This window comes from Tachypleus tridentatus, chromosome 10, assembly GCF_004210375.1.
Source record: "Tachypleus tridentatus isolate NWPU-2018 chromosome 10, ASM421037v1, whole genome shotgun sequence".
In the NCBI taxonomy this organism is placed as follows: Eukaryota; Metazoa; Arthropoda; class Merostomata; order Xiphosura; family Limulidae; genus Tachypleus; species Tachypleus tridentatus.
In genome coordinates, this window is record NC_134834.1 from 150,297,966 (window position 1) to 150,317,950 (window position 19,985).

Consider the following 19,985-nt stretch of genomic DNA (forward strand, 5'->3'; position numbering starts at 1 on the left):
ACATGCTTGCCCTCCCAGCCGTGGGGATGTATAATGTGACGGTCAATCCCACTATTCGTTGGTAAAAGAGTAGCCCAAGAGTTGGCGGTGGGTGGTGATGACTAGCTGCCTTCCCTCTAGTCTTACACTGCTCAATTAGGGACGGCTAGCACAGATAGCCCTCGAGTAGCTTTGTGCGAAATTCTAAAAACCAAAACAAACAAACATCTGCTGGTGAGAAAAACGTATATCGGAACTCAACAGCAAAACTGTTTATTTTTGAAGAAGAGTTAGTGTTCACAGAGTCTGAAATTCCGAGCTAATTAGTTCGCAGACGATGACTGACGATTCTGATCTAGAACCTTTCATCATTTCTCTATTTATTATCTTGTAAAGAATCAAGACTATCGACGTATAATAATAGATTGGGCCTAATGAATTAAAACCTTCAATTAGTGAAGACATCTAAAATCAAGGACGCCACGTGACATCCAAATCCAATGAGAGGATGTCATTCTCAGACGTCATCAGTCACCATTGGTTACATCGGTATTTTTAAACACACGTAAAATTTTCAATATTATTACGTTACACATCTTTAATGAAGAATTGAAAAGTAATTCCTCAAAAAAAGATAGACAGATAATCTTTTCCGGTCTTAGCTCTAATTTCTAGTAGAAAGTCAAAAATAAAATGTTTCTCTCTATCCGGAAACTGACTAACGTATCACCAGAAGGAATCACATTGATCACAGGCTCGCGATGTGCAGGACACAATCAGCGTTTTATTTCTTTGACAACAGAAATTAATCTTGTAAAGTCCCATCCATTATTGTAAATAGTGATGTATGTGATGCAAGCAATTTCATTTATTTAAATACCGTTTTTATTTCCTGGTTGTCATTTTACAACATAGCTGACGACTGAGATTGTATCTAGTGGTTATTATTTTTCAATCTGATGATTAACTCTCCTAATGTCTCAGCTCGTATACGCTCTCTAACAACCCATTCCTTACGTCTAAAGCAAACATCAGAAAGAGTTGGTAAAAACTAAATATTCAGTGTTATTTTGAGCTATGGACTCAAGAAATCACGAAATAGTGTACAATACATACATGATGTATCGTGTCACTGAAGCCAAATGTGTGACACACTTAAGTATCACTTAACTGAGACTACACAAAAATCTTTCAAGGAAAGTGGAGCGTGACACATTACACACTATTATTAATAACGGAAAATTTAGTGCCTTTCAGTGGCAGTTTAAGAAAGGAAAACATAAAGATTTGACTCGTATATCTTAACGAAGGGCAACAGGTGGAATTAAGCATAAAACAACTCAATGGGCTATCTGTGCTCTATCCACCACCGGTATCGAAACCTATGCCACTGGATGAAAACACAAGTGTCAGACAAGAAAAATAATGTGGTGTGTTTAAATTAAGGATAGAGAGCGCCAGATGTTAGTAACAAGAGTATAGTGTGTTTAAATTAAGGATAGAGAGCGCCAGATGTTAGTAACAAGAGTATAGTGTGTTTAAATTAAGGATAGTGTGCGTAAGATGTTAGTAACAAAAGTATAGTGTGTTTAAATGACGGCTAGCTATCGTCAAGTGTTAGTAATAAGTGTATAGTATATTTAAATGACGGAAAGCGGGCGTCAGATGTTAGTACTAAGTGTATAATGTGTTTAAACGAAGGATGGCGGGCGCCAGATGTTAGTACTAAGTGTATTCAAATGAAGAATAGAGAGTACCATATTTAACTAACAGTGTGTCTGATGAATGATATTATTAGACACCATCTAGTACACATCAGTAAATTCAACATGGCCAGATTTAAGCACTGCGTCAACAAAAAACGCCCTTAAGCTAATATACCAAAATGGTCGGCTAGGACGTTTCGGTTCGTTAGACTCAATTTTTAAACTGAGCCAATTTCTTTGCTCCAGTGCTCACTGCCTGACGTTGACTTGATAAGCTACTCAGCGGAAGCATCTTGCCTTCGTCGTCTGTGACGTCATCAAACTCCATCTGCTGTAATAATAGCGCACTTTCTCAACTTGCCACAATAAATCTGTTCAAGACGTGTTTTAAACCACACTTAATTTCCCAGTTCTTAGCTGCTATTATTCTCTTCTCGTGCTCATATTTTGAAAAGGAGAAAAATTACACAAATTATAAAACAGAGTAGTAAATTAATGTTCCTTTTATACGTATTGGGTGAAGTTAAAAATTATTAATTTTTTTTTGTTTTAGAATAATGATACTTTGATAAGAATGAAAAAAAAATCGAATTTCAGCTTTTAGGGTTAACTTCAATTACATCATTACTGTATAATTCTATTTCGATATTTTTGAAAACTGTTTACGCCACAAGTTACTTGTGATTTAATCACCTTGTTCATTACAGTGTCTCTATCATTCTCTTCTCGTCCCATCGCAAATAGTAGCTTCAACTGATGTTAGAAAACGAATCGTAGAAACATATTTAAAATATACAAAGAGTAACCTTTGTTTGGTTTGTTTACTGAATTTCATGCAAAACTACTCGACAGTTATCTGCGCCAGCCATTCCTAATCTGATATGACAGACTAGATGGAAAGCAACTAGTCAACAGCCACTGCCACCTTTTGTGCCACTCTTTACCAACGAAAAATAGAATTCACAATCTTATTTAACGTCCTGGTGGAAAGGGCGAGCATGTTTGGCGAAAGTATTCGAATGCATGATTCGTAAATTGAGAGTCGAGTGCACTAACCACCAAGCCGTGCAAACGTCTTTATGTATTTATTTATATGCTATGAAATTCGATCGAATTCATTCGCTTGTACAATTCTAAGATTTACGTTTTGATACATTTGTAGCCTTTTTCATCCCCACCCCTCAAACAAAAAACTGTATTCAGCACATACACGTAAATATGACTTTATTTACAATACTGGAGATGTTATATCATTTTTATTGGTTTCCCTGACAAAAACAGCAATATTAACACTAATGACAACAAACAACACAAGAAGATAACCACAGCCTTCTCACCTCTTCAGTACTGTTCATAACGTCTCCAACATTCCTTGCTGTCCTTATACAAGTAGCTGATTTCAACAACCTAATTATCCATCGCAAACATCGGCCATGACTAGTCCTAGCATTGGATCAAGGTTACCGGACACTAGTATAATTGTGGCATATAAGTGGCGCTTATAATATCGGTTAAAAAAGCGTCATACTTTTGATGAGGGTTAGCACTATGATCCTCCAACCACTCTGGGGTTAACAACATTAAGAAACAATGGTCTTGATTAGGGTTAACACTGTGATACAACAACTACTATGAGGTTAACAACATTCAAAACATTGGTTTTTATTAGGGTCAACACTGTGATACACCAACCACTCTGAGGTTAACAACATTCAGAAACATTGGTCTTAATAAGAGTTAGCACTGTGATCCTCCAACCACCCTGAAGTTAACAACATTCAGAAACATTGATCTTGATTAGGGTTAATACCCAACCACTTTGAGGTTAACAACATTTAAAACATTGGTCTTGATTAGGGTTAGAATTGTGATACATTAACCACTCCGAGGTTAACAACATTCAAAAAGACTGGTCTTGGTTAGGGTTAGAACTGTAATACACTGACCACTCTGTAATGCTCCAACCACTCTGAAGTTAACAACATTCAGAAACATTAGTCTTGATTAGGGTTAACACTGTGATACAACAACTACTATGAGGTTAACAACATTCAAAACATTGGTCTTTATTAGGGTCAACACTGTGATACACCAACCACTCTGAGGTTAACAACATTCAGAAACATTGGTCTTAATAAGAGTTAGCACTGTGATCCTCCAACCACCCTGAAGTTAACAACATTCAGAAACATTGATCTTGATTAGGGTTAATACTGTGATACACCAACCACTTTGAGGTTAACAACATTCAAAACATTGGTCTTGATTAGGGTTAGAATTGTGATATATTAACCACTCCGAGGTTAACAACATTCAAAAAGACTGGTCTTGGTTAGGGTTAGAACTGTAATACACTGACCACTCTGTAATGCTCCAATCACTCTGAAGTTAACAACATTCAGAAACATTAGTCTTGATTAGAGTTAACACTGTGATACACCAATCACTCTGAGGTTAACAACATTCACAAAGACTGGTCTTGGTTAGGGTTAGAACTGTGATACACTGACTTCTCTGTTTCTTTTATATGTGACACAGAACTGCTTTTTAAAATGTTGAACTGAGCGGCAGTAGCTATAAATATTTATCTGCTAAGATGTTATTACATTAACCAATAAGATCGCTCATTAAAATCTTCATCTGCTTTGGTATGTCCTAACATTATGTATAGTCAACCAATCACCTTACGACACAGGACCTCTGTTTAAAGTATTGGTTAACAAAATTCAAAAGTAAAACGCCTTGATTTGTGCTAACATTGTTATACCAATCAATTAGCTTCCATTATTGTTTGCAAAATACAGCATAAAAAACAAAGATTAAGCCGCTGTTAATACTGTGTTAATTCTGTTAATATTGGTATTAACCAATCAGAAACTTCCCAATTAAGTGCCAGTTGAGATATAATAGAGCTACTTCGATAATTATCGCTGCCTTGGTGAGATTCACTCGGTGTTAACTACAAGAAAACCACTGATTTTAACAAATCCCGGGTCAGCTCTAATTGACATTTATAATGTGACCAGGTGGGTTCCTGATGATCATACTTGTAAATACTTGGTACTTCAGTCAAGGTCCTTCAACCAGTACCTCATCTTCGGATTCTTCAAACTCATCTATCACATCTACCAACGCCACCTCGCGAAGATCAATGTGTCTCTCGTTAGTGTGCCACACACCATAGCCCATGTATATCAGAATACCTGGAACAAAAACGTATGTCTTATTTTTACTCACTTTCTTCTTATGTCCTTTTCAAACAACAGAGACGAGTGATGGTGTCATCTAGCATCATCAGCGTTAAGTTAAATGATTCATATCAATGACATCTGGTTTGTTCATCCTGATATCAATAACATTCAAAACACCAGCCACATCACTGACTTCTTATATGAATTAATGCTATAATTTATAATGACCCAGTACTATCTACTCCTACGACTTAGTATAACAGTACAGAACAACACACTGATGTTCTCTTATATGAACTATTGTTATAGTATGGAACAAGATATCGTTGTCTACTGGTATAAACTATTGTTATGGTATAGAACAAGACATCGTTGTCTACTGGTATGAACTACTGTTGTGGTATAGAACAAGACATCGTTGTCTACTACTATGAACTGTTTTTACAACTTAGAATGAAACATCGTTGTCTACTGGTATGAACTATTGTTATAGTTCAGAACAAGACATCATTGTCTAATGGTATGAACTATTATTTTAGTTTAGAAAGACACATTATTGTTTGCTGGTTTGAACTATTGTTATGGTGTAGCACTGTTCCTATAGTATAGTAAGCAGATTATTGTTTCGTCTTATGAAACACTTTTGTAGTACAGAACAATATAATCTTAACTCACGTATGAATTAATATAGTAATATAGGACAACATATCGCCTGTAGTTTGTACTGGTGTTATAGTATTTTTGAATGAAGTTATGAATAAATAAACCATTGTTTGATGGAAATAGCCTAATTTGCTCTGTTCTAATAAACTCTAATTAACGATCCACCATCCTAGAAATTGAACCAGTTGTTCGCAGCCGCAGAAGAAAGCCGAATAAGTGTTCAGATACTTAGATTTCAGAAGGCCGATCCAGTGACATACATTTCACTCCCAACAAGGAACAAATTTTGTTCAAAAGAGATAGTGTCTGACTTTTTTTTTAACTACGTTAATTTTTTCCAGAAAACGTAACAGTATACATTGAAATTAATTTAATATTAATTAGAAATAATCAATCGAATTTAATAAAACATTAACTGTAAACCAATATTTAATGCCTACTCCTTTGAGAGAGGCAGCTCTATACATGGTCTGTTAAAAGTGACACTGAAAAAAGAAATAACTTTTGTAATGTCATCTATAAAAACTTGGTTCACACACACACAAACATGTAGAAAACAGAAGAAACTTTATGTTTAATCAGAAGGTGGCGTTCAATACTTTGTCGTTTGAATTTGTTGTGGGGCAAGTTTTCTATGAGACAGATGTCACAACATCATTATGGTCAGAGGAATCGAAGTGTTCAGAAACGGAGATTTAGTAAAGTGTTAAAGTACAGATCAGAGAGTGGTTGCTAGGCTTTTCTCCAATATTTACTTTGTTTTATCCACCGCACTGAAAATAGTAAATGCATTGTCTTGTAACAAGGAACTGGGATCAGTTATGGGAGTACTGTTTTTAACACACGGACTGGAATTTTATGTGTAACATACAAATTGTGCTATTGTTTATCAAGCAGTGATCGTCGTGCTGTTTGTAAAGCAGATATTAAAGTACTTCAAACATGGAGTTGATGGCTCGTAGTGGGATAAATATACGCTACCTAGAGCAGTAATTGCTGGATAATTAAGATTTAATTATAAAAACATAGCATCCATCATAGAGTTAGATTTGTTTCTCTACGGACTTCTCTATGGATTAGGGTTAAGGTACAGCTATTCTTGCTTAGTATAGATTAGGGTTAAGGTACAGTTATTCTTGCTTAGTATAGATTAGGGTTAAGGTACAACTATTCTTGCTTAGTATAGATTAGGATTAAGGTACAGCTATTCTTACTTAGTATGGATTAGAATTAAAGTACAGATATTCTTACTTAGTATGGATTAGGATTAGGCTACAGCTATTCATGCTTAGTATGGATTAGGAATAAGGTACATCTATTCCTGCTCAGTATGGATTAGGGTTAAGCTGCAGTTATTTCTGCTTAGTATGGATTAGGATAAAGGTACAGCTATTCTTACATAACGTCAATTATGGTTACGGTACAGCTGTTTATGCTTAGTATGCTTTAAGGTTAAGGTGCAATTATTCTTGCTTAGTATGGATTAGGATTAAGGTACAGCTGTTTTTACTTAATATGGATTAGGGTTAAGATACAACTATTCTTACGCAGTATCAATTATTTTTACGGTACAGTTGTTTTTGCTTAGTATAAATGAGGGTTAAGGTAATACGACGATAATATGTTACTAACAGTATTATATACAAAAGGCTTATCTCTTACCTAAGAGGTCCCACACTAGGAAGGTCATCCAAGCTGTGTAAGATAAACAAGTCATCAGATGAACACTGATCCAGATAGCACAGATTGGAAGGAAAGGAATGCAGGCTACACCATTTTTCAAGTGAGGACGGTGTCGTGGTTGCTTCAGTAATACCGCAACACACAAAATAACTGCCACAAATAGCATACAGGTTATCACTTCCAGCCACCAACGATTTTCATGTCCTAAGAGTGGTGCGTGCATGGTTAACAGTCCCATGACAGCTGCGAGGGAGAATATGGTGGCCACCATGGCAGCAGAAGTAGCAACTGACTTTTGGTTTGGTTCTTGCTTCTGGTAGCCCAGGGAAGTGAGGTCAGATAAGGAAGTGACGTAATTCTCATTTATAAATTCTACTGACATTGCTCTGGGTTGAATAGCCCCGTAATCTCTCTGCACTGTGCCCACCATTACAGCTGCTTCTCCAATTTGATCACTAGATGGCGTACATGCAGTTACAGTTTCCCAGGTTTCATGTATCGGAGTAGATGGTGTTTGAGGCCCTTCTTCTTTGGTGGAGTTTAAATTATGGGTTTGTGTACTAGAATTCACTTGACTCAAGTAAATGTTACTAGAACTCCCTAGTGGCAGAGTTAGTGTAGACTCACGAGATAATTCTCCTAATTCTAATGGTAGCCGTTCAGCAACTCCATACCGAAGACAGAGCACGGATACTGCAACTGAACTATAGGCTACCAGGGTTCCCATTCCCAACATGTTTAGTAAGCCAGAACTGTCACAGAAAACCGCTACTAGTGCGGACAGTAAAAATGACGCCAGACTTGCCCAGCAGGCGGTGCCGGTATTGTTATTATAGTGGCTTAAGAAAGAGAAAAGGAGGCCATCATTGGCTAGACTATGTTGAACTCGGGACAAAGCAAATAAACATGCCCACACAGATGAAAGCAGGCCACTACTGGCTCCGATAAGAACGAATAACTTCATTCCATAGATTTTTCTAATGTCAAAAACTTCCAGAAGAGAACCTCTTTTTTCAAGAAGCGACGAAGGGACCACTAATGTTATGGATGCTGCAGTGATGAAAGATGCCACAAGACCAATTAAGAAGGTGAGACTGACAGCATCAGCAAGAACTTTAGAACGATGTTCCATCTCTCCAGCAGAGGTCGCTATGATATCGAAGCCAATAAAAGCGTAGAAACACAGCGTGGCACCTGTTATCACCTGAAGAACAATAAGTTTAGAAGTGTTAAATCTTTAACAAATTACATTTTTTGTGTATAAGTCTAGGAGTTTAAAACGTATCTCAATACTATACATAAGACCGATAAACTGATACAAATTATTAAAATTTTCTAATTACTTAATAAAAATTCTCAGTTCAGAGATAATTATTAGTTGAAAGAACACTCGCCTGTGAACACAGAATATCAGTGAAGCAAAAATAATAATGTAGGGTTAGCAGTTCAATCACAAAACCAAACTGGGTTATTACTTTGTCAAAACAACACAAAAACTAGTAGTATTATATGAATAATGAAACTAGTTAGGAATATAATGCTGTTTGTTACGTTATCAATAAAGTTAAGTACCACTTTATTTAAAAAACACTTCAGTATTTGTGAACCTGACATGGCCAAGCGTGTTAAGGCGTTCGACTCGTAATCCGAGGGTCACGGATTCGAATCTCGACTCGCTCTTTCAGCCGTGGGGGCGTTATAATGTGACGGTCAATCCCACTGTTCGTTGGTAAAAGAGTAGCCCCAGAGTTGGCGGTGGGTGATGATGACTAGCTGCCTTCCTTCTAGTCTTACACTGCTAAATTAGGGACGGCTAGCGCAGATAGCCCTCGAGTAGCTTTGCCCGAAATTAAAAACAACAACAGTATTTGTGTAAATAAAAGTAAAATAAATAGCCTGACGTTTATAACAGGCAAATTATTCATTTTCAGGAATTAATTACAGTAAATGTCAAGAATGGCATGACTTAGTAATTAGTGTGACCGAACCAGAAATATTATGGTTCTGACCCTTCGACCCAAATTTCCAGCTTCGAACTGTAGAGCAGCGGGTTCGATATAAAAGTGACGGTCAAGTTCCATTTACAAACGGAGTGCTGCTAATTATTACCCTCTTATCTTGTCTAGTGGTTTAGCAGCAGCTGAGCATGGCTTGACACGAAATTATGAAAATACCCACCAGAATCTAATTGTACCTGGTAAGAGTTAGTAAAACCTCTTGAAAGGCAATTTATTATTTCTTATTCGAACTTGCGGAAAGTACGTTAAATTGGGATAAAAAAGTCAGCTTCCAGTGTCTACATTATTCTAGTGGGTACCATTATGTGCGTCAGAACAACACAAACACACAGAAGTTGTGGATGTGTCGATAAAAAAACACGAATATTGACAGTTCACATTTTAGACTCTTATCAGCATTAAAACACACGTTGTCTAGTACGTATCAGGTTTATCAAACTTAGCAGGGAGTGGTATATACACACACACACACATCAAGAAAACTGACTTCATTTTAAAACGAAAATCAGTGAAAGTTACATTTTACTTACATGTATTCCAGTTCATTTAGTGATCGTACGTTACCAGCTAATGTTTACATCCTTAAACACAGGGTTTTAAAAAATGCCGTTTTTTGTGTTGTTTTTTTTTCTAATTTATACACTTGTGTTTGTTAAACGACTCGTTAACTATTAGTCTGGTTGATAAATGTGAGTTTAGTTTTAGATTAAGCACATAAAAAATGTAATACAAATCTAAACACTGTGTTATCTGCACAGTGTCTATCTCTGGATTAGTACCCCGGATTTTAGTGTTAAAAGTCCCTAAAGTAACCATCATATCATTGGTAAATTACACGTATCATCTTCACATGTTACGAATGTTCACTTTACATCACAATAGTCTCTAACTCTACCAAACCCCAAGTGAACTTACGTCATGCATTGACCACAATAGAGCTGCTACTGGGATATAGCGATAAGAAAGAGAAGCTAAGTGTTTCCATGAAATGAAACAATAAAATATTACACCAACCTACTGTTTCTCTGATTTTATCAGCTCAGCACATCACTGAAACATCAGCTTCGTTCGTTCAGGTTCTCTCAGATTAACAAGGATACTGGTCAGAAACTAGAACCACAACTCAGTCGGTTAAGTTAGCTGTTAACTCTACTATCAGTCAGTACATATTATTTAAGATTAATATATATGTCGTTGTCTAAGTTGGTCTGAATATCTGATAGATTAGACATCTCTCGGAGAGAATATACAACATCCATACTGATATATTTAGATTTGAATAAACCACAGAGTTCTGAAAAAAAAAAAAAAACTGAGAATATCTCAGAATGGGTAAGAAAGTAAGTTACTTACCCCTCCTAAACCAAACGGAAAGAATCCGGCTCTTGCTATCCAGTTCTCGGCATCCATGTTAAACATTCCAACCAGAATCACTCCAGTTATAACCAGAAGATTAATAAACACTAGAGCATTGTTGACGATACATCCAAGCTAGAAAAATAGAACCACTGTTGATAACACACTATTGTTATAGAAAAAATCCACTGTTGATAACATACTATTGTTATAGAAAAGAACAACTGTTGCTAACACACTATAGTTATAGAAAAAATCCACTATTGATAACACACTATTGTTATAGAATAGAACAACTGTTGCTAACACACTATAGTTATAGAAAAGAACCACTGTTGATAACACACTATTGTTATAGAAAAGAACCACTGTTGATAACACACTATTGTTATAGAAAAAATCCACTATTGATAACACACTATAGTTATAGAATAGAACAACTGTTGCTAACACACTATAGTTATAGAAAAGAACCATTGTTGATAACACACTATTGTTATAGAAAAAATCCACTATTGATAACACACTATAGTTATAGAATAAAATCCACTGTTGATAACACACTATTGTTATAGAATAGAACAACTGTTGCTAACACACTATAGTTATAGAAAAGAACCACTGTTGATAACACACTATTGTTATAGAAAAGAACCACTGTTGATAACACACTATTGTTATAGAAAAAATCCACTATTGATAACACACTATAGTTATAGAATAAAATCCACTGTTGATAACACACTATTGTTATAGAATAGAACAACTGTTGCTAACACACTATAGTTATAGAAAAGAACCACTGTTGATAACACACTATTGTTATAGAAAAGAACCACTGTTGATAACACACTATTGTTATAGAAAAAATCCACTATTGATAACACACTATAGTTATAGAATAAAATCCACTGTTGATAACAGACTATTGTTATAGAAAAGAACCACTGTTGATAACACACTATAGTTATAGAAAAGAACCACTGTTGATAACACACTATTGTTATAGAATAGAACAACTGTTGCTAACACACTATAGTTATAGAAAAGAACCACTGTTGCTAACACACTATAGTTATAGAAAAAATCCACTATTGATAACACACTATAGTTATAGAATAAAATCCACTGTTGATAACACACTATTGTTATAGAAAAGAACCACTGTTGCTAACACACTATAGTTATAGAAAAAAATCCACTCTTGATAACATACTATTGTTATAGAAAAAATCCACTATTGATAACACACTATTGTTATAGAAAAGAACCACTGTTGCTAACACACTATAGTTATAGAAAAAATCCACTATTGATAACACACTATTGTTATAGAAAAGAACCACTGTTGATAACACACTATTGTTATAGAAAAGAACCACTGTTGATAACACACTATAGTTATAGAAAAAATCCACTGTTGATAACACACTATTGTTATAGAAAAGAACCACTGTTGATAACACACTATAGTTATAGAAAAAATCCACTGTTGATAACACACTATTGTTGTAGAAAAGAACCACTGTTGATAACACACTATTGTTATAGAAAAGAACCACTGTTGATAACACACTATAGTTATAGAAAAAATCCACTGTTGATAACACACTATTGTTATAGAAAAGAACCACTGTTGATAACACACTATTGTTATAGAAAAGAACCACTGTTGATAATATATCATTCTCATGTAAAAAAAAAAAAAATCTGTTGATACTGAACCATTGTTGGTAAAGAATTGTAATTGCGGGAGAACAGCACTGATCATAATATACTATTATTATATAAAAGTGCCAGTGTGGATAAAGAACTGTAAACACAGGAAAGAACCATTTTTATTATAATGATCTTTATTTACCTTTGAAGACCCTATGTCTGTGTGACACTTCACTTTAGTACTAGCTTATTTTTACTAATGTTACTGACACTGTTAGTATGAACACTCTCTCCACAATGTTTATCTTTATATTACAAAACTTACCTTTACTTTCCCAACAACACCTACTGTTACAATAAGTATCATTGAAGCTGCTGGAATGTCCGGAGTGGTATCAAACCCTGGAACACTGAGGACACCTATCCAGTTATTCATCGCACGACAAAGACTTCCATTCGTTACTACATCAACATACTGACTCCACGTTTTAGCTGCGAGAGCGGCCCCAAATGTGTATTCTAATATCATGCCCCAACCAATAACAAAAGCACAAAACTCTCCCGTGGTAGCGTAGGTGTACACGTAGGCAGAGCCACCTAGCGGAAACCTTGTGGCAAGTTCGGAGAAACAGAGTCCTAAGGTGTTAAAATATGTGTAATAAGACAAAATACATAATTTTCAACTTCCTTCTTTAGTTGTCTGGTAGTTGAAGATAAGAAAGTAATCTTAAAAATTTAGAAACGTTAGTTTGAATTTCGCGCAAAGCTACATGAGGCGTATCTGCGCTAGCCGTCCTTAATTTAGCAGTGCAATACTAGATGGAAGGCAGCTAGTCATCGCCACCCACCGCCAACTCTTGTGCTACTTTTTTACCAACCAATATTGGGATTGACCGAAACATTATAACGCCACCATGGCTGAAAGGGCAAACATGTTTGGTGCGACAGGGATTCGAACCCGCGTCCCTCAGATTATGAGTCGAGTGCCTTAAACGCCAGGGTTGAAACCCAACTGGCCATGCCGGGCCTATAAACGTTAGAAGGATTACTTTAAGAATAAATCTAATAGTTCGTTAAATTATAGAATACCCTTATCTGTAATATTAAATTTATTTCATACTGGTATAAACATTTCTGTAAATATTAGACTGTTTAATTTTATGTTTATCAAACTACTGACACTATGTTTAAATATACCGGAGAAACTACTTCTTACCAACATAGAAAAAACACTTCTTGTCAACACAGGAACTACCTACGAGACAAATAAAACATTTCTAGTCAATAAAAAAACCACATCTTATTGATATATAAACTTTGATAATTAATATTGAAGCTAACTCGTTGCTATAAAAACATTCATAGTTAACAAAAAAACTATTTCTTACAGCGCTCGGCATGGCCAAGTGATTAAGACACTCGACTCATAATGTGAAGATCATGGGTTCGAACCCCTGTCACGCCTTTCAGCCATGTGGGCGTTATAATGTTACGGACAATCCTACTGTTCATTGGTAAAATAGTCGCCCAAGAGTAGGCGGTGGGTAGTGATGACTAGCTTCCTTCCCTCTTGTCTTACACTGCTAAATTAGGGACGGCTGGCGCAGACAGCCCTCGTGAAAACAAATCAACTCTCTCACTGAAATAAAACCGATATCAAGTTTTTAGTTAGCAATGTAACAAATTTAAACAATGTAACAATGTTTCTTGATATAAAGATATTTCTCGTTAATAATAATGCTATCTCACAATAGCATAAGAACCTTTCCAGTTCATGACGAAACTGCTTTTTATTGACTTATATCAAAATTCCTAATTAACAACAGAACATTTTAAAAAATTGTTTTATTTAACTAAACACTGTAATTAGTTTTAATCAACATTTATATTTTACAACACAAGTGACAGAAGACTTACCCACTAAACAAGATGCGACTGCAGCTACTAGGTAAGAGAGCACCACAGCTGGGCCTGAATGAGTCCGGGCTGCTTCTCCCATGAGACAGTATATCCCAACCCCTAATACTGGAGCCAGACCTGATATTGTAAGGAACCAGGACGAGAATTAGACTTTAACAGAGTTGGGCGTGGTCACTCTGAGTGACCAGTGGATCATCTTGAGTCAGTTCTTTAACACATCTAACTGTAAATGTGGAATACTTGGTTGTGTTAGAGAAGTAAAGTTAGAACCTAACCAAAACCATTGCTCGTATCATGAATAGCTTCAGCGCGAAATATTTGCTATAAACTGACTTATCAACTGACAAATAACTCTCCCGTTTCTCACGTCAAAAGCAGTGATTATGAGTTACCTTCAACTTCCATAATACTTGCTCTCTACAACCCACATCTTTACTAATAACTTGTTCTGCATCATAGACACCATATCGTCCGCTAATAAACTTGTCTGCACTACACACACACCACGTCTAGTCCACTAACAACATAATCTTATATCACACACCTCGTCTACACCACTGACAACATAGTCCTGCACCACACACCACCCTACACCATACACTGCGTTTAGTCCACTAACAACATAGTCCTGCACCACACACCACCCTACACCATACACTACGTTTAGTCCACTAGCAACATAGTCCTGCACCACACACCACGTCTAGTCTTGTAGAGCCAAACTCAACTTGTAAAACAATGGTTACACAAATTCACTAAAAACGAACAATTATAATTATGACTGTCAGTTTCAATAAGCATATGGTGTAGGCACGTGCTCCAATTATCCAAGGACACAACATAAATATAAAAAATGAAACTCCTGCACCGAAATGAAGCTGTACTTAGATGACCCGTTGAATTAGAGGATAAGCTATAAGACGTTTCGATGACCTGGCCAGATATAAGTCCAATTTCCCCAAGATATTGTCCAAAGACGTACCAAAAGCATCCAAAAATAGATTTTTATAAGATACGATCCTATTATTTTCATGGTGTTTCCCAGAAAAGTAGGTCAAATTCTGAGATCAGAGTTCTGGTTGCTATATTGCAAAACTACACGAGAGCTATCTGCGCTAGCCATCCCCAGTTTAGTAATGTAAGAATAGAGGGAAGGCAGCTAGTCATCATCACCCACCACTAACTCTTGGCTACTCTTTTACCAACGAATAGTGGGATTAACTGTATATTATAACGTCCCCACTGCTGAAAGGGCGAGAATATTTGATGTGATATGGATTCGAACCCGCGACCCTCAGATTACGAGTCGAGGGCCTTAACCACCTGGCCATGCCGGGCCATTTATTAGTACAATATGCTTCCGTACTGAAGTGAAATGTTGCAGTGGATTTACTTGGATAATTTTGAGATACAACTGATTGATTTACAAATCATCTCAATTTGGAGGTAAAAATTTGTCGACTGAAGAGCTGGAGTAGAAAATATTGAAAAAGATTGGTTAGTGACTGAAAGAACATAGAAACTTGGAGAAATAGGTTCTGAAATTCTAGAATTCTATTCCTGAAACTTCTGACGGTCTAAAAAATGTCCCAATGTCAGTATCAACAGTATTTTCATCAACACATTTATGCGAGTCATTATTTTCAATGATGAACTTTGTAAAGTATAATTATATGAATGGCCTTGTTGATGAAACTAGTGCTGCATGCATTGTTCTCAAACCAACCAAACACAAGCCTGATATAAAATATGTCATCATTGGTGCAGCAGCAGAAATCTCACTAAGAGTAAAATATGTTTATTTTCCTTTCCTTGGCTTTTTATTTTTTATGTAACATGATACAAACCAAAGTTTATTGTTTCACAAAATGGTTTCTGTTAATAGCAAAACAATGAACAAACTTAAATAATTAATTGATTGATTTTATTTCGTATGAATTACTGTAGTTACTAATAACATGTAACAACTAAAGCTGTTTCATTTAAAATAATTCAGAATAATAATAAATGATAATCTGCTGCTAAAAATTATCACGAGAGAATATTTTAGAAGATTATCCCCAAATTGGGTACACAAAAAGGTTCGCCATCCCTGGTCTAGGTCTTATTTCTTAACTAAATAAACACGAACTTTAAAGAATAAATAACCAAATATATTCTTTAACTAATTGTCGATATGAAATAATATTAAACAGTTTAACAATCACAAACTGTTGATATGAAATACTATTAGACAGCGGTTAACAAACACGAACTGTTGATAGAAGATACTTTTAAACAGTGTTTAACAATAACAAACTGTCGATATAAAACTATTAAACCTTCGGAGAGCGAACAAATATTCCATCATACCCACGGTGTTGTAGAAAATAATCCTGACATCGTTGAAAAATGATTATTGTTACATCTTACCATTAAACTTGTTTCGTGGGTTTCAACGAATATTATAAATAATTGTTATTACGACGAAAAGCACAATGAACATCTAACAGACATTACTGAGAAAAACGCATTAAAATCCGTAATATATCCACAATTTTAGGGAGATTTATAGGGAAACTACGTGACGCTGGATTACCCCTGTATAAGTCTTCACGGCAAGAATCCACTAAAAACTTGTCAGATTTTGTGGACACCACTGTCTCTCAGCGGGACAGCGGTAAGCCTAAGGATTACAACGCTAAAATCTGGGGTTCGATTCACACAGCAGATCGCCCATTGTGGCTTTTCTTTAAAATAAAACAACCAATGAACGCTGTTATAACTAATATCACCACAGCTACATTATCTCGTCATGATGGTTATAAATTTAGAAGAAATAACATTTAGACTACCAACAAATTCTTCGAGTTTCTAATTCGTTTAACTTTCTATATCTGAACTGAGAACATTTTGCAACGTTTCTCATAAAATTTGCCGATTTCGTATTTTGTTAAAACTTGCAATATCTGAATCGATACTGTTTTCTTCAAATGTGTGAAACGTAAAAATATCTCACCCAAACAGGTCGCGTCTAAAACAGTCAAACATCGCTGTCTTTGTTCACCGCCATCTCCGGGGTTGGAGGAGGTTTTCCTACGGGAAAGAACTCTCAATAACGTCGTCAGGTGGTCACTCATTCTCGAATGTTGGAATCAAGATATGAGGACAGAAAAATATGGGATGGACATCTTGTTTTGTACGGTCTTTTCTCTATGACCTCTTCTTCTAGGAAGGAAGGAATCCAATCGTCCAGCTAGCAATCCTAAGATTATAGTTTTATAATATATATAACAACTCTGATTATTATATCATACATAATAAGAAAAGGAACACAAAAACATAATTTCGACTGATTAACAAATTAAAAAAATTATTCTGACCAACACAGTTAATATTAACTAATAAAAATATAATAAACAGAATAGGTAGTAACCAGGCTATAATAAAGCACTACAGTGTTACAGTTACTGAATATACCTATCAACAGAACACAACTGTCAGTAACCAGATTACAATAAAACACTACAGTGTTACAGTTATTGAATATACCTGATCAACAGAACACTACTGTTAGTAACCAGTCTACAATAACACACTACAGTGTTACAGTTACTGAATATACCTGATCAATAGAACATTACTGTTAGTAACCAGTCTACAGTAAAACAATACAGTGTTACTGTTATTGAGTATATCTTATTACTGACTCGTCTATAAATTATCATCACAACAACACAATGACAGAATACTACTGTTAGTGACTAGTTTATATATTATCATCACAACAACACAATGACAAAATACTACCGTTAGTGACTAGTTTATATATTATTATCACAACCATACAATGACAAAATATTACTGTTAGTGACTATATATATTATTATTATTATTACGACCATAAAATGACAGAATAGCACTGTTAAATACTAATCTATATATAATTATCACAACAACACAATGATAGAATACTATTGTTAGTGATTATATATTACTATCACCACAACACAATGACAGAATATTACTGTTAGTGACCATATATTATTATTACTACAACACAGTATACCTTACCAACAGAATACTAGTGTCAGTGACTAAACTGTGTTCGGAAGTGAATTCAATCTTTTAGTTTAAGTTCCGTGACAGAATCAAACCTTGAATATCAGGAAACTCTGTTGGATATACACTTTATCTGGATTACTACAGGCACTAGCGAGCGGGTGACCACAAGTGGAGAAATCGCCAGGAACTGTTTGTTTGAAGGTTGGCTCTCGTGGAAGAAAGTGTCGTCATCGAAACGCGCATGCGTTCACACACTCGTAATTCAAAGTGCAACGCACGCACTGGGCAAGAGATGATATTTATTTTATCGGAAGAACAAATGAAAACGTGAAGTTTTGTTTAAAAAAAACAATCACATTCTTCCGCTTACTTGTCACAGTGGAATCTTTTTGTGTTGTTTTCTAACCTCAACTTGCGAGTTCCAGATTTATTAATTAGTGATTAATACTGCTTTGAGTGAAAACGTGCTTTAATAAAGCGTGACTTCGTTTCCTGAGCGATTAACAGTTTCGTTCTCCTGTGATGCTTAGAAACGTAACCAAAAATGGTTTGACTCTCTTTACGAAAGAGACAAGGACGAGTGTTAGTGTATAACGGTTTAAAATCATTGTTTTGTGTTAGATCACATCAACAAACAGAGGAAACATTTCCTGTGTTGTCGTGTGTTATACTATACTATTAGACACCGATTGCCGACATCTTGCAGGCACAATGAATAAAAATAGCGATTTTCAAGTTTAGGTAAGGCCAAACACGGTGTTATTTCACTTTCAAGTCCTTACGAGAATCGACACGACCATGTCGAGTATATTTTGATAGAAGCGGAGATTTGCTTCTCCTTGTCACAAGCAATAACTTTCTTGTCGTGAGCCGGCATTACTTGTTCTTTTTCGAGGCAGTCCTTTCAAGTCCTATGCTAACCAGGTGTCTTAGAAAAAGCGCACAATCTCAGTGAAAGTATTTTAACATAATTAGAAGTCGGGGCTAATGGAATAACCGTATCTCGTCGAGCACGAGACTCAAGACAATCATGGATCGTACGACAGAAAAACTGATCGCAGTTTTAGGGGACACTTGGTAGAGGGGGAACAAAGACGACGACGTTTGACTACTGAGAAGAAATGTTTGGGTGACTAAATGCTTTAGCGTGTTTCGAATTTCGCGCAACGCTACTCGACAGCTATCTACACAGGCCATTTCTAATTTAGCAGTGTAATAATAGAGGAAAGGCAGCTTGTCATTATTACTCTTTTACCAACGAATAGTGAGATTGACCGTCACATTATAATGCTCCCTCGAATTAAAAGAAGGAACATGATTGATGGAATGAAGATTGGAACCCGCAACCTTCATATTGCGTTCGAGTCAAGAGCTCCCTAACCATCTAGATATGGCGACTAAACTCAAGCTATATGAATAATATGTCTTTCACTGACCAAAATATAATTGATTCAGAAAAGGAAACCAGAAGCTTATTACTAGTTTTATGTCTAAAGTAAATAAAAACAATGGACAATTGAGAAATATTAAAATATTGTTCAAGATAATCTGTGAAGATGAGTTGGACAAGAACAGTGGTAACCTGTCAAGATGTGTTGTACAAGAACAACGGTGGCCTGTAAAGATGTGTGGAACAAGAACAGTGGTGACCTGTCAAGATGTGTGGAAGAAAAACAATGGTGACTCCAGTAAAGATGTGTTGAACAAGAACAGTTGTGGCTTTTGACTTTGGTGAATGCGTGTAGAATAATATGTATTGTGTTACA

At 35.7% G+C, this 19,985-nt stretch overlaps 1 protein-coding gene across 1 annotated transcript; it reads right to left on the minus strand.

Moving 5' to 3' along the window:
• Positions 1-2,901: 2,901 nt before the first annotated feature.
• On the minus strand, positions 2,902-19,686 carry LOC143230613 (cationic amino acid transporter 2-like). Its single transcript, XM_076464464.1, has 7 exons — positions 18,229-19,686; positions 17,174-17,419; positions 14,173-14,292; positions 12,581-12,891; positions 10,594-10,731; positions 7,202-8,426; positions 2,902-4,888 (listed from the first exon to the last, which is right to left on the minus strand). Exons 2-7 carry the CDS (start codon positions 17,292-17,294, stop codon positions 4,755-4,757), a joined length of 2,049 nt encoding a protein of 682 aa, XP_076320579.1. The 5' UTR covers positions 17,295-17,419; positions 18,229-19,686; the 3' UTR covers positions 2,902-4,754.
• Between the last annotated feature and the right edge of the window lie 299 nt (positions 19,687-19,985).

Coding starts and splice junctions, on each gene's coding strand:
- LOC143230613 (XM_076464464.1), bottom strand. CDS start 17,294: ATGAGTGACCACCTGACGACGTTATTGAGAGTTCTTTCCCGTAGGAAA. Junction 12,892..14,172: donor AGTCGCATCTTGTTTAGTGG/GTAAGTCTTCTG, acceptor TTAACACCTTAG/GACTCTGTTTCTCCGAACTT. Junction 8,427..10,593: donor TTCCGTTTGGTTTAGGAGGG/GTAAGTAACTTA, acceptor ATTGTTCTTCAG/GTGATAACAGGTGCCACGCT.